This window comes from Paramacrobiotus metropolitanus, unplaced genomic scaffold (assembly GCF_019649055.1).
Source record: "Paramacrobiotus metropolitanus isolate TYO unplaced genomic scaffold, Prichtersi_v1.0 Parri_scaffold0000063, whole genome shotgun sequence".
NCBI classification, from domain to species: domain Eukaryota; kingdom Metazoa; phylum Tardigrada; class Eutardigrada; order Parachela; family Macrobiotidae; genus Paramacrobiotus; species Paramacrobiotus metropolitanus.
The window spans coordinates 419,622-433,653 of record NW_026570283.1 but is presented as its reverse complement, the minus strand read 5'-3'; the positions used below and the strand labels follow the sequence as shown (position 1 = coordinate 433,653).

Genomic DNA, 14,032 nt, shown 5'->3' with positions numbered 1-14,032 from the left:
CGTGAAAAATCTGTTCTGTTTTGTTAGATCGTCGCCCAGCGTAATCTTAATTTCAGCAAACCGCGGCGACCCGTGCTGACGAAATCGACCGTTTTCAGCCTGTTGTATCAAAATAATGAAGGAATTGAGGGTTGTTTGTCCATATAGTTGATGTTTTTCGAAGAATAATCATTTTTTTAATATTTCGAATCATTTTTCAAAACGTTTTATAGTCTGGGAAGATTTTCACAACCAGAAACCGACAGTCGCATTTTTAGTATAGGAGAACCACGACAGAGTAATGTCTCCGCTAAATATACGGGCGCTGCCATTCCTGCGCGTGCAGCAGCGTACTCAATAAAGAACTTTAATATTATAATAATTATTGTACTTATTGCATTTAACCTATGTTATGGTGAATAACCCAATAAAATGATCTCTTGTACCGTATGTTTTATCATTAATTTTAGGCGTACATTTTGATTGTTTTTAAATTGTCATTTGTTGCCAGTTATAAATTTAGAAGGGCGCCTGGGAATTTAGACTCTTCCGCTTTGATATTTTGACCGAGAATTATTCATCTTTAGTAAAACTGCAACAGATATTCTGAATGAAATCAGTTTCATGATTTGTAGTTCTTGACAACAACATCCAGGAAGGAAATGTTTTTCGCAACAAATAACACACGGGAAAATTATTATTCCGCACAATATACTTTAATATCACCGGCAACGAACGAAATCAATTTCGGATTCCATGATGTTGCAAAGACCAACTTTTACAGTGCAAAATAGTTGTTAAACAGACTTTGTATCACCAGAAAGAAAGGCATTAAGAATTAACAGTTAAAATAAAAACACTTCAAGGCACTTCAGAAATCCGAATCAGCAAGCCAAATAACCAGAAGAAAACGGAATTCAGTGAACACACATTCAGACACCAATAGTTGCAGTTCACTGGGAATGCCAGGAAACGGGACACTTCCGGGATCCAACCTAGCGTTCATCTGTCATATCCAAATACTGGGTGTACTTATCACGACTAAAGCGACCATCCGCACTGAAGACGAATTTATAATAACTTCCGTCCGCACAGATTGCTACAAAGTACAAAGCACAAAATAAGAGATAATTTCGTCTTCAGACTTCATCAATCCTGCACTTGCCCAGAATAAAATGTTAGACTGAATTACGCATTCAAGAAATTGCACGAAAAATAACGGGAAATATAAAGAGAAAGAGAGAGAAAAGATAGAATAATTAAAAATGGCGAACGCATTTACCCAAAACGGTGTTGGAATCCATACCAAACGCACAAATACATTGAGAACCGCCCGGCACTTGTAAGCGAATGCTGCTGAAGGTTGAGTTAAAATATTTGGCAATATTTCCAGAAGCGATTATTCTGAAAACATCATTGTTTTAATAAATTCAGTCGACGAAGCTAAAGGACAGTTACCCGGGTAATTCATTTCAGATTCATTAGCAACCTACTGAGTCATTTTCGATGGTTTCTGGTCTTCAAGAGAGAATATATGTAATGTTCCGTGATCGCTACTAAGACACAACAACCTGGAATCGACGCTGAAATTCATACTGCAAAAGCAAAAAATATAACAAGCGGTCAATCAAAAGAGGACTGAAACGAAGCTTACCAAAAAATATTCGCATGATGGGCACCACGACGGAGTTCATTCAGCTGCTGACCGGAAGCCGTGTCAAAAATCCTGACGAGCGTTCCCTAAATTAAATGACAGAAGCTTATATAAATTTTGTACCAGTAATTTACTGCTCCAAGAAGCCGGCCTGATCCTGACCTTTTCCGACGCCGTAGCGACCTTGCTTCCTTCGCTGTTTAACATCAGGCACATTAAGCTTGTTTTGTGGGCCTGAATCTCCAGAGGCGCCTTTTCCGTGTTGGCCAGATCCACAATTTGAATCGTTCCAGATTTCCGTGCCGGAAAGATCAACAGGCTGTTTGTGCTGTTTGGGCATAACGCACATAATCCTACCGAAGACAACATAAAATGATGGTCGTATCAATTTTCGGTGGGAAAACTTACAAAAGAAATGAGCTGTGCAAAACCAAACAGCTTCAGACGCAAACGAAATTTTGCAGCTCATTTTGTCAAAAATAAAAAAGGTGAAACAAATCAAAAAAATGAGCTATAACATGCACAATTCAATTCAGGATACATGAAGGTAATCGTATAAACGATTAAATAAACAGAAACTCCAGCATGTAATAATTGTTCCAATTAAACCCGCACAGAGGCTGAAAACTTTCTGTTAGAATACAAGTACCGATAGAATCCAACTTTAAACCCAAATCCATCAATTAAAGTAAGAAAAAAGCCCTCACGCGTAACATAGGTACAGCATCTGCACTATAAGAACTAGTGACCAACTGACCACATAAATTATTGTGTTGATTTTACCTCTAGGATTATGGCACGTTTCGTACACGTTGAGCTGCTGAGGTTTCTGTGTGAAGGTGTAAACGCGCACCATCTCGTCCAGAATAACCACAATTCTGTAAGATAACAAATACAGTGCAATATTCAACCAAATAAAAAACATCTATGAAAGCGGCGCTCGTACCGATCCCGACGCAACTTGACCGCCCGCACATGTTGAGGGAAGTCCAATTCCACCACCGGCTGACTTTTCAGATCATCCCAGATGATCACTTTATTGGGCGGGTATTTTGGATGCGGCCCGCCGCCCACCAGCGCCAAATAATTGCACCGAAACAGCATCTCAATGTACCCGATTCCCCCATCGAAATCTAGACTCATCGAAGTAAATTCGTCAATTACCGCGAAATTAACACGTTAAGTTTACTGCTTATATTTTTCTGGATCGATTCGAGCTTACTGTATTTATCGCAACATTGAGCAGTTAATCTATAAGCAACAAATAGAACATAAATATGAAACACCAAAACACCAAAAACTTAAAAAATTGATTAGGTCTTGCCACACTTATCAGTCCAGTCACTTGTGACTCGTCACTTGTGCGAAAACTTTCTTTTTCTCGTGCAACTGCTACGACTTGTATAATGGTCGACACTCGACAGTAAAACACCCACCGTGACGTTCACGCTCTTTTACCGGGTCGGAATTATAAATTCGGAATCCATTTTCCATGCCACAAGCGAAACACCCTAAACATGGCAAATACTATAATACGAATATAAAACGAATATAAAAAAAATAAACGAACATTCTCATTTATCAGGCAACCCTACGTGCGATGCGAGCTCTCGCAAAGCAGTGTACATCTCTGTTGTTCGTCGGATACAGTAGGTCTTAGCAGTACATATGAGACTTGTAGGAACAAGCATAATATATTATATAATAAAGCAAAGACGATGGGAAATTAAAAAAGAACAAGCAGGATTTAGACTTGCGATATGTCACCTACCGTTGTCCTGGTTGAAGCCCGCAAACAACAATCCATTATGATACGGGTTACCTTGCGAAAGATTCATTCTCCACTAACTTGTAAGATAGAATGGCATAAACCAATAAAATCCTTACCACCGTTAACTTTCAACAGTCAACTTTAGCGCGACAAGTTTATGGTTATCAAATTTCAGACAATAAACTAATAAATTATAAAAGACGAAATTTTTGCCAAAAGTTTTAAAACAAAATTCAAACGGCGTAGTGTGCGCCGTACAGAGAGGCGGGGTTGCGCGCTCGGTTTTGCATTTTTTCTGACCAAAACCAAAATAGAAATCTTTGAAGTTGCGAGTAAGTACGTTATCAGAAAAGTGGGCACTGCGCAGTATTTGCTTTTTTGAAGATACGATTAGACGATTAGCGATTTTTATTTCTGCTTTTTTACCATTTAGCATACGTATTATTGACTGTTTTCATGTCCCAGCTATTAGGATTTAAAATTTCTAGTCTCCAACCGTACCAGTTACCACCAGACATGAAGCAAACGATCCAGGGAAAGGATTCTGCATTGTGATGATGAGCAGCGAATGACTTCGGGAGAGTCACGCTGCATCACTGTGTCGCAGGCCCGAAAGTCTGATACCGCTTCTGGTTTCTGGTTTTGTTATTACCCTCTCAGTTGTCCCATTATATCCTGGCTTTGCGTCTGACTACGTGAAATGGCATCCACGGGAGTCCTCCCCTTTGTCAGGGGTATTGACTTCTCGAGAAATGATTTTCAGGTGCGCAGTTATGACTTGGACTTAAGAAAATGAAATCTGTTAGTGCTCTAATAGGTTTGTAAATTTGTTGATACATTTGTTGAATTTGGAATTCTGTTCATCGCGTACTGCAATTAGCACTGCCGTACTTTGAAAATGTCAAGTGTTTTAATTCTAGAAGCGTACGTTTCTTTGAATGGGACGTTTTGTAACTTTTGTTTGTTATACGTATTGGTATTTTGTAACCGTGTCTTTACTATCGTAGCTGTTGATTTCCTGTGACTTGTCACTTGCATTAAATAAACAGCCCATCATATAAATTCCATGATTTTATATTATTTTACGTTGTAAACTTGAAGGATGTGGCAAAATTTGCCATGTCCGTCTCTAAATTATAAATTGTCACTAAAAAATTCTGAAATGCAAGAAGACATGAATGGCGTGATTGTGTACGATCAATTTGTAGGATTTATTTCCGAAAGCGGTGGAGGAAATGTTGGGACTGCGCTGGTTGCGTCTTAATCGCACCACTCTGGAAGACATGCCTGTTGAACTGATGAAACTGAATAAATTGGTATGTTCAAAGCCAATCAAAGGATTTATTTGACATCCTCAGAAGCGTAGCTGTTACGTGCTTTAACTCCTTGCGTTGTCGATAAACCATAATTATTAAGGATTTAATTTTTGTTCCCAGATTGAGTATTACTATTTTCCATCAGTAAGCTATGAGCGGTATAAATTATGGGCTATCCTGACTTTCATAATTGTTAGGTAGCAAGTTTGCGGAACCGTAGTGGTAGTTAGTGCATTTTCAGTTACACTAAAACAGTGCGGCAGTACGGTTTGCCTGCTACGACAAAAAATTGCTTATGGTAATATAGCTTTTATTGAAAAAATGTTGTCTTCCATATTTTCAAATGAAATTAAAATTTTGAACAATTTTCACGAACGAAGATTATCGTTTGTTGGCCACAAACGATGTGGGGCTTTTTGATTCACTTCATGCGCACCTTCCGCGAAAAGGTTTTTATCTGTTATTTTTTATTACTAAACCGGGATAATTTGTTATCGGTTAAAGGTGTGAGTTTTTGATGTAGAATTTTATTGTGACACATTAAATCGGTTAGTGTGGTGGGATAAGGGTTGGATTGTTTAGGAGCACTTGACGCTTGCCCACAATAAGCTAGACAGTCTAGAACTGCACAATCCCAATGGATCGACGCGCATCCTTTTCAAGAAGATGCCCTCCTTGCGGACGCTTAATGCGCGCTACAATAATATCCAGACCGGGCAGGTGCCGAAAGATCTTTTCGAGCTGGAGGAATTGTCCATCTTGGTCAGTCGGTGACTCAGCGTGGTTGCTGCCTAATTTTGGGTGGTGATCGGTACTTTGAAATTGGCTTTTACAGGACTTAAGCCACAATTCTCTGGCAAAAGTACCGGAAGACTTGGATCAAGTCAAAACTTTGATTGTCCTGAATTTGAGTAATAACAGGTATAAAAACGGTGGATGTTGTAACTCATGCCTCGTTGCGTAAGTAGTAATAATTAAGATTTCATACAGTTTATTTTACGTTGGTGCAATGATAGCCAGTACGGAAATTAGTCCAAAAAGCGGGAGCAATCAGATATATAGAATCTGAAAGTTTCATTAATTGATACTTACAACTGCATTTTTTTTTATATGTACCCTGTAGTTCGTTTGTTCTGTATTATTGCCATATAGCGACGTTTTGTTTTCGTGCAGCATTGAATCAGTTCCTACGCAAGTGTTCCTGAACTTAACCGGTCTTATGCAACTGGATCTGAGTTTCAACAAATTAGGTACTCGTGTCAGTTGCGTGAAACTTATGAAAACTGATTTATCTTCAGTCTGTGAAAATCACCGTGAATTTGCAGAATCTCTACCTCCACAGCTGCGTCGGCTGATCAATTTGCAAACCCTGAATCTCAGCAATAATCCCTTGGTGCATTTTCAGTTTCGGTATAGTGTGATTTTCAGTATTCCGGCACATGAAATTTTTTTATCGTAGAACGTACACTTTAATATTGTGTAGCGATTGCTGATTCCAGTACATTTTTTCGCCGTTGTAGACAACTTCCGTCGTTGGTGAACTTGCAAGTACTAAATTTACGGAATACCCATCGTAACCAGAGTAATCTACCTCCTAGTTTGGAAATGATACCAAATCTCGCTGGTATGATATAATTTACCGGTCACAAGCGTTATGTGGATCTTTAATTTTGTTGCCTTTGTGACGTTAGAGCTGGATTTGGCGGAAAATGAGTTGACGCGAGTCCCCGAGTGCGCTTATAATGTGATTCAATTAAGACGATTAAATTTGAGCAAAAATCAACTGAGTGACTTCGATATTCCCGGTATGATTCGGCCGTAGAATGTTTCCTTGATCGTCGTGATCCATCTCAGCTAAACAATGCAACTTCTCTTTCAGAACTTTGCATTTTGATTTACTTATGACAATGTACAAGCGTGATATTACCCTTTTTGTTGCTGAATCTGATTTTATCTGATTCCCGATGGTTTTGTATTCCTGTTAGAATCAGACAAATTTAGACAAATTTCTCAATTTGCTTTTGGTTTGTAGAGGGTTGGCTCAAACTGCAAACGTTGAATGTATCCCATAACAAACTGAAATCTTTATCGGTAAGAATGTTTATTACGGTGCCTGCCTGCGGATTTATTAACTGTTTATGTTCGTAGCAAAATCTGCCCAAATGCACGGCGTTGAAACGGTTATATGTGAACAACAACGAACTGGACTTTAACGGCATCCCCTCATCAATAGGACGCTTAGAAAGCCTTGAGGTGTTCATGGCCGCGGATAACCGTTTGGAGATGGTGCCCGAGGGTTTACTACGGTAAGTTAACGCTGAACATAACCTACAAAATTAAGGATACTTCAACAGATTAACATCTCGTGATGTGTAGATGTGGCAAACTGAAGAAGCTGATTTTACGAAATAACGTCCTAGTCACTCTTCCGGACGCCATCCATTTGTTGACTGACTTAGAGGTAATAAATTCAGGTTTTTTTGCGGAATGTGAGGTAGCAGAAAAGGTGCGTTTTCATATTTTGGAAAAAAGAGAAATAAATTCACCAATAGATTTATCATTTGCCGTTCTAAAGTGGCTGTATTTTGATGTATAATGGCGTCTTTTTGAGCCGATTGATGCTGCATAACATTCTGTTTGCAGAAATCTTGTAATCGAGCTATTAGAAAACCTAGCATCAGTACGGCATGTTTGTAGGAACTGGATCTTGGCGGTAATCGTGATTTGATTATGCCGCCCAAACCAGCAGATCTACAGAAAGGTGCCGGCCTAGCTTTTTACAACATCGATTTCTCGTTGGGTCATCAGATGCGATTGGCTGGTTCCATGACGCACCAGGAGACTCCCTCGCCAGGTAACTGAAAATTGTTATATTATACGAGCCATATTATCGCAGTTTGAACTCTTCCTTCACTACACAAAAACTGGCGGTTAACTATACTGGGTAGTAGCGCTGTTGTTTGTCTGCTGTCTTTGCTTGTTGAAGAAGATCTTATGTTTGTAGTCCCGGTGAAGGACCCAGTGGCGCGGAAAATTAGGTTGCGGCGTATGAAAGGGGATGGCGATGACGAGAGCGCTGGTCAGGTGCTGAAGGGCATGAAAGATGTGGCCCGGATGCGCAAAGGCTCACAGGATGACCTGGATCGGGAACCGGTGGTCAAGTACGTATTTCAGTAGCTTGTATTTTCTCGAAATTGCATGTTTGGGGCGCCTTACAATTTTTGGAAACTGTAAGATCGCGAAATGTTCTATGTTCGGCATACTGCAACAAGTCAGCTTGGATGCATACTCGTATATATGCATATACACTCACTGTCAGTAGTGTATAGTGGAATATACAGTACATTAATTTCGTTGCTGTTGCTATTTATGTAAGCTTGTTGTTTAATGTTTACTACTCGGTAGGTTATTACGCAAGGAGATACAGTACATTGGTGTTGAGTTGTACTGTTAATTGTAGTGTAACTGTTATTATTATTTTTAATTGTACCTTAACTTGTATTAATTAGATAACTGTTAATTGTACGGTATTTGTACCTGATAACGAAAACGGGTCTCTTTGTTTGTGCTGCAGAAGCCGAAAAGTAACGGAGCTGGAGAAGCCTCACTTGGATTATAGCGATTTCTTTGACGATGACACCGGAACTCGAGAAGGTTGTGGCATACATTAATTGTTTTCTTGCCCAAACGTTGTTGTTTCATAATAACTTCATTCAGCTTTGTGATTTTGATAGGCTTAACATGCTGGGAAATTGAAAACTTCGTGCCCAATCTGATGGAGAATGGTGAGCACATTATGTGATAATTCAACCGATGACAGCGTGGTGTTACTAAATGTAGCCGATTATGCCAGTGTACAAATGCAGTATTTATGTCGTATACGTTTTCAGAATAGAATTCGCAGTTAGAAATATTATTACTGTAACAATGAATATTACTTATCGAATTACTCACACTTTTGAAAGTTAGCGTTATGCATACTTTTTTGTCATATCGACACGCGTTACGATGAACATTTTCGGTTTGAACCGTTTATTGTCCTTTTCAGCTTTGATCGGGAAGTTCTACGAAGCAGACTGTTATATTATCCTGCAGACCTACGCAGAACAGGGTGACAGTTTAAACTGGAAAATTTTCTATTGGATCGGTGAAAAGGCGCCGGTAATATTATTTAAATCTAAGTTGCGGTGCAAAATTTGTGTTCTTTATGAAGTAATCGCCCGGGTTTGCAGCTGGATAAAAAGGCCTGTGCGGCAATTCATGCTGTTAATTTGCGGAATTTCTTGGGTGCCGAATGCCGCACTTCCAGGCAAGAGCAGAACGAAGAGGAAGAGGAGTTTTCATCGTTGTTTCCTCACGGATTGGTCTACATCGAAGGTGTGCTAATTGTCATCTGTTGGTTTTTCGACGGGTACTTTAACCTTCTTTGTATATGTTTCAAGACATCGTAATTTCTCTTGCAAGTTGCAGTAGTATAACAATACAAAATTAACCAAACAATGAATTACTGTACTACCGAATGCTTTGCTTACTGTAATATAATGAGTTTTGATACATAAGTCATAAATGGTAAAACCGTAGAAAATAGTTTTACCGAAAGTTGTACCAAAATGTTTTGTCTCGTGCAATTTAAAAATTCTTTGGATTATCCAGGTGGTCGGACCGCTAGTGGATTTTACACCGTGGAGGATGCGGTATATTTTATAACACCACTAGATCTGTGCTTGATAGGATTATTTTGGTTTTTCTGTTTTCTAGCCGTTGGTCAAGCGATTGTATCGCCTGCATGGGACAAAGAGCCTGCATTTGGAAACTGTAAGTACGATCTCTCTGGTTTCCTTTAAGAGTAACAAAACTACATATATGAATAAATTTATTTGGAGTACGGAGCTCCGATATGTGGAATGCATTTGAATGGTCGAAGTCTGACACGTACTCTGCTCTAGGAATCCGTATTAAACTATATAGGACGGTGGTATTACGCTGCAAACGGTCTAGACAAAGCTAACTTGCAAATAAAATATCCTGCAGTTGTTTTAAAATAGCCTGCTACTGGCGTGGATGGCACCAACCGCCGTGCACGGTTGAAGTTTTTTATCAGTTAATTTATTTACTGAACACACCGGCTGATGTGCTGGAGAATCTACAACCGGGATAATTTGAACCGTGGTCTTGTTTTTTACTTCAGGTGCCGGTATCTCCGGCTAGTCTCGATCCACGTTATGTGTTTTATCTGGATGCTGTGAAAAAGTTGTATGTGTGGATTGGACGCAAGTCAAAGAATGTTACTCGCTCTAAAGCGCGGTAAGTTCTCCTGTTTTTTTACCGGATGTCCGCATAGTGGCCGCATTTTCTTACTTATTTTATTTCTTCTTGGGTCAGGTTGCTAGCGGAGAAAGTTAATAAAGTGGAGCGGAAAGGCACCAGTGAAATCCTCGTGTTTAATCAACGCCAGGAACCCAATGAATTTTGGCTTGCTCTTGGTGTACCGGAGTTGCCTTGGATGGAAGAACCTAAGGTGGTGTTAATCTCTATAACGCTTTTACATTTAGTTTGATTCCTAGGTAAACTACATGCTTTGTAAGGAGTTGATCACTACACACTGAGTAGTGAGTTACACACATTAACTTGAAGTTGACGTGTGTCCGTGACCCTTTTCTAAAATATCTCATTTGTTGGACTTGAGTAACTATTCTGGTTGTTTTTATTGATTAAAATCGGTCGTTTTAGTAATTGAATTTCGGTTTGTAGCCACATGTACCGGAAGATTTCATGCCGACAGTGGCACATTTATACACTATTCATCTGGGCAAAGGGTACTTGGAGCTTCCTCAGGGTACGTACGGGAAGCTTTATGTAATTTCATGTATACTTCCAAAGTTGCGTAAAAACACCGACGTTGTTTTTTTGCATGTTTGTGGTTTGTTTGTTTATTCTCGGTAAATGTCTAATGTAGTTGACCTCAAGGATGGTCGGTTGAAGTCAGAAATGCTCCAGAGTCGTAATGTGTACATCCTGGACTGTTGGGCGGATCTTTTCGTGTGGTAAAAGAATAGCATATACAAATGCAAATTTTTGTTTGTAGCTGAGACGTGGTTGCTAATCTGATTTGTTGCCAGGTTTGGAAAGAAGTCTGCTAGGCTCGTTCGCGCTGCCGCATTGAAATTGTCTCAGGAATTATGCGACATGCTGCCGCGACCAGATTTTGCTATGGTCACCCGAGTGTTGGAAGGGTGCGTACAGAGGATGCTCGTACCTGAAATACTCATAATTATAATGAACTCTGTACTCTGTACAAAATGATATTTTAAATTAATATTTATACAAATAACTGAATCAAGCATATCGAACGCTGTCGGTTTCGGGTGGTTGTTGGATGCTTCTGTCATTATGTTGTGAGGCTCCGCTTTTTAGTTCTTTCCTTTTATTTTTCTGCAGAACGGAAAGCCAGATTTTTAAATCCAAGTTCGAAGGATGGGATGATGTTATGGCGGTAGATTTTACACGTACAGCGGAGAGCGTTATTCGGTGAGTGATGTTACGTCACACTGTTTAAAAAGAGAATAAGAGATATTGTATTTCATTATCTCTCATGTGTATGCAGCCGGGGTGTGGATTTGAAAAAAATTCTCGAGAAGGATCAAATCAAAACCGATTTAACGGCTCTCTTTATGCCGCGCCAGCAGGCCATGCCAACCGAAGAAGCAGTAAGGAAAAAATGTCGCTACCAAAGTGGTTTTGCCTGTTTATCAAACTCGTGTAAAATACAAGAACGTTTTAAGATGCGATTAACTTGATGTCTGGAAATGAATCAGATGAATGAATCATCATTTTCAGTGAAAGTTGACAGCTTTACTTTCCACTTATTTAGAAAGCTGTAATCGATGAGTTCAACGAAGATCTAGACCGCATGGAAGCTTTCGTATTGGAAGGGAAGAAGTTTGTCCGTTTGCCCGAACGCGAAACAGGTTACCTATTCGTTACTTAAAATGCTGGCATTGACTAACTGCTTAAGACGCCGTTGATGTTACAGGCCATTTCTACAGTGGAGAATGTTATGTGTTCCTGTGTACGTACTGGGTGCCAGCGGAAGAATCCAGCGGCGATGAGGAAAAAGCTGATGGTGACGCTGAAGAGACCCAGGTGCACACGGTGTACTTCTGGCAGGGCCGAGATGCTAGTAATATGGGTTGGTTGACCTTTACTTTCAGGTATGTGCTGTTTGTGAACAGCTTTGAACATCTTAATTTTTAGTATTTCTTATGAGTTTCATGATTGGGTCTTTTCGTTTGTGAGTTGTCTTTGTTTCACCTAAATAAGTTTCCAGTTTTTGTTTTTTTGTCGTTTATATTTTGTAGTTGTCAGATATTGTTAGTAACTGGTTTACTTCCTGCATTCTTCTAGCCTGCAAAAGAAATTCGAGCAAGCTTTCAAGAATTCTCTTGAAGTTGTGCGCATGCACCAACAACAGGAGAACTTAAAGTTCTTATCACACTTCAAGTCAAAATTCATCATTCACCGCGGCAAGCGCAAGGAACCCATTGATCGCAGCCGCTTACCGCCGCCACGGCTGTATCAGTTGCGCATCAATGATTCACTAATCTGTGCACGGTGTATCGAGGTGAAGTATCGATTTGCACATTTTCGTATCAACTACTATTTAATATTAGATTGTATTTATTTTGCATTATCCCTAGATCGACGCAAAGCCAACATCGCTTAACTCATCATTCTGGTACGTCGTAATTTTCGACTGGAAAATGTTACAGAAGATGTTCATACAGTTTTTTATGCTGTTCTTTTCTTTTCAGTTCAAAATTAGGTGAAATGTTGTTAGATCAGTCTGAGATTTGTTTGTTGGTATATAGTCATATGCTGAACGTGCCGTTTGATCGATCGGCCGCCAACGGAATAATCTATCTGTGGCTGGGATCGAAAGCGTCCCAGGAAGATATCGAGTTAGCGCACGAAATTGCCAAAGATATGACTAAGGTAAACTATAGATATATGTGACCGGGAAATGGTGATATTATTAGTGTTGAAGCGTCGGATCGGCGTAATCATGACCGTGTAATCATTGCAGTACCATTACACCATGCAAATTGTGAAAGAGGGTGAAGAGCCTGACAACTTTTTCTGGAATTCTCTGGGAGGCAAAAAGCCTTACGAAACGGTATTGATTATACCTGCAGTTTTTCGCGTAACTGAATTTTCGGAATGCATTTCCGTTTTTAGTCTGCCGATTTTATGAAGTATAGCCGATTGTTTCGCTGTTCCAACGAAAAAGGGTACTTCACTGTGTCGGAAAAATGTGCAGATTTTTGTCAGGTATGACTGCGATCTCGTTTTTGACTCAGAAAAATTTCTGAGCAAGATCTTTCCTACTGTCGAGAGGTCGCATTGGTTTTTACTTTAGGATGATTTAGCGGATGATGACATTATGATTTTGGACAATGGCCAGGAAGTGTTTTTGTGGGTTGGTGGCAAGTCCAGTGAAGTGGAGATCAAGTTGGCTTTCAAAAGTGTTCAGGTAGGCTGATACGCTGCACATAGGCCAACAAGGTTAAACCTGCAAAGTAGTCGAAGTTGACATAAAGTGCAGCGCTCCACGCGTGATTATCGTGGGAGGAGAATACAGTTCAGTTTTTTTTAATTCTTCGTGTTGTTTGAGTTGGGGTTGCGTTGGGTGAGTTGCATTATTTCACAATCCAAAGTCGTATGTGCATTGTAGGTATACGTACAGAATCTGCGTAATAAACAGCCAGAACGGCCGCGAAAGTTGTTGCTGACGGCCAAAGGTAAAGAAACCATCAAGTTTTCTAAGTGCTTCCACGGATGGAGCACCCACAAAGCCCCGGCCATGTAAAATAAGCAATGGCAGCTGCGACATGTGCTGTTTTGAATTGATATTTTGATGTTCGTATGTTTTATAGTGTTTTATGTGATTTTATCTGTGCCTTATTAATCGGCGGTCGTGATAATTTTTAGAAACTGTCTGCAGGTTTTTAATGCATAGCATATTTTGGCGCTGTACTCTGAAGTACTTTTTTGTTCGCTGCTGTGCGGTGCTCAGTGAAATAATCAGATTGGTGACTGAAATGCTTTTTTGAATATCTTGCCTTTTACGTTGGGAAATAATGATGGGTGTTTATTTAAATTGCATTCGTTTGTTACGTATTTATTCAGTACGGTTGTATGTATCCCATTGCTAGCTGAAGTGGGAGTTCACGAATAATCGCATCTCGATCGATGATAATGGTACAGGTGACATCGACTATACAGTCTCACTCGTGACTAAGAAATCGTTTCCGC

The 14,032-nt window shown here is 39.8% G+C and overlaps 2 protein-coding genes across 3 annotated transcripts; one reads left to right on the top strand and one right to left on the bottom strand.

The window, feature by feature from the left end:
- Window positions 1-673: 673 nt before the first annotated feature.
- On the bottom strand, window positions 674-3,636 carry LOC129593651 (WD repeat domain phosphoinositide-interacting protein 3-like). 2 transcript variants are annotated; one of them, XM_055490079.1, is made up of 9 exons: window positions 3,405-3,636; window positions 3,070-3,144; window positions 2,580-2,766; window positions 2,417-2,511; window positions 1,796-1,986; window positions 1,634-1,719; window positions 1,473-1,574; window positions 1,262-1,383; window positions 674-1,078 (listed from the first exon to the last, which is right to left on the bottom strand). In XM_055490079.1, the coding sequence occupies exons 1-9, from the start codon at window positions 3,469-3,471 to the stop codon at window positions 975-977; spliced, it is 1,029 nt and encodes a 342-aa protein (XP_055346054.1). In that variant the 5' UTR covers window positions 3,472-3,636; the 3' UTR covers window positions 674-974. The 2 variants fall into 2 exon arrangements, with proteins under 2 accessions (XP_055346054.1, XP_055346055.1); XM_055490080.1 differs by lacking the exon at window positions 3,405-3,636 and adding an exon at window positions 2,856-2,884.
- A 106-nt stretch (window positions 3,637-3,742) lies between these two features.
- On the top strand, window positions 3,743-13,988 carry LOC129593795 (protein flightless-1 homolog). Its single transcript, XM_055490257.1, has 35 exons — window positions 3,743-4,167; window positions 4,613-4,720; window positions 5,303-5,482; window positions 5,556-5,641; window positions 5,894-5,970; window positions 6,046-6,130; window positions 6,241-6,344; window positions 6,412-6,525; window positions 6,753-6,811; window positions 6,869-7,026; window positions 7,097-7,181; window positions 7,418-7,574; window positions 7,725-7,881; window positions 8,295-8,374; window positions 8,455-8,505; window positions 8,769-8,881; window positions 8,953-9,097; window positions 9,374-9,414; window positions 9,479-9,535; window positions 9,909-10,024; window positions 10,103-10,238; window positions 10,472-10,556; window positions 10,677-10,764; window positions 10,840-10,953; window positions 11,159-11,248; window positions 11,325-11,427; window positions 11,592-11,688; window positions 11,754-11,931; window positions 12,125-12,341; window positions 12,418-12,455; window positions 12,589-12,712; window positions 12,804-12,893; window positions 12,956-13,048; window positions 13,137-13,250; window positions 13,452-13,988. The coding sequence occupies exons 1-35, from the start codon at window positions 4,105-4,107 to the stop codon at window positions 13,584-13,586; spliced, it is 3,738 nt and encodes a 1,245-aa protein (XP_055346232.1). The 5' UTR covers window positions 3,743-4,104; the 3' UTR covers window positions 13,587-13,988.
- The last annotated feature ends 44 nt before the right edge of the window (window positions 13,989-14,032 follow it).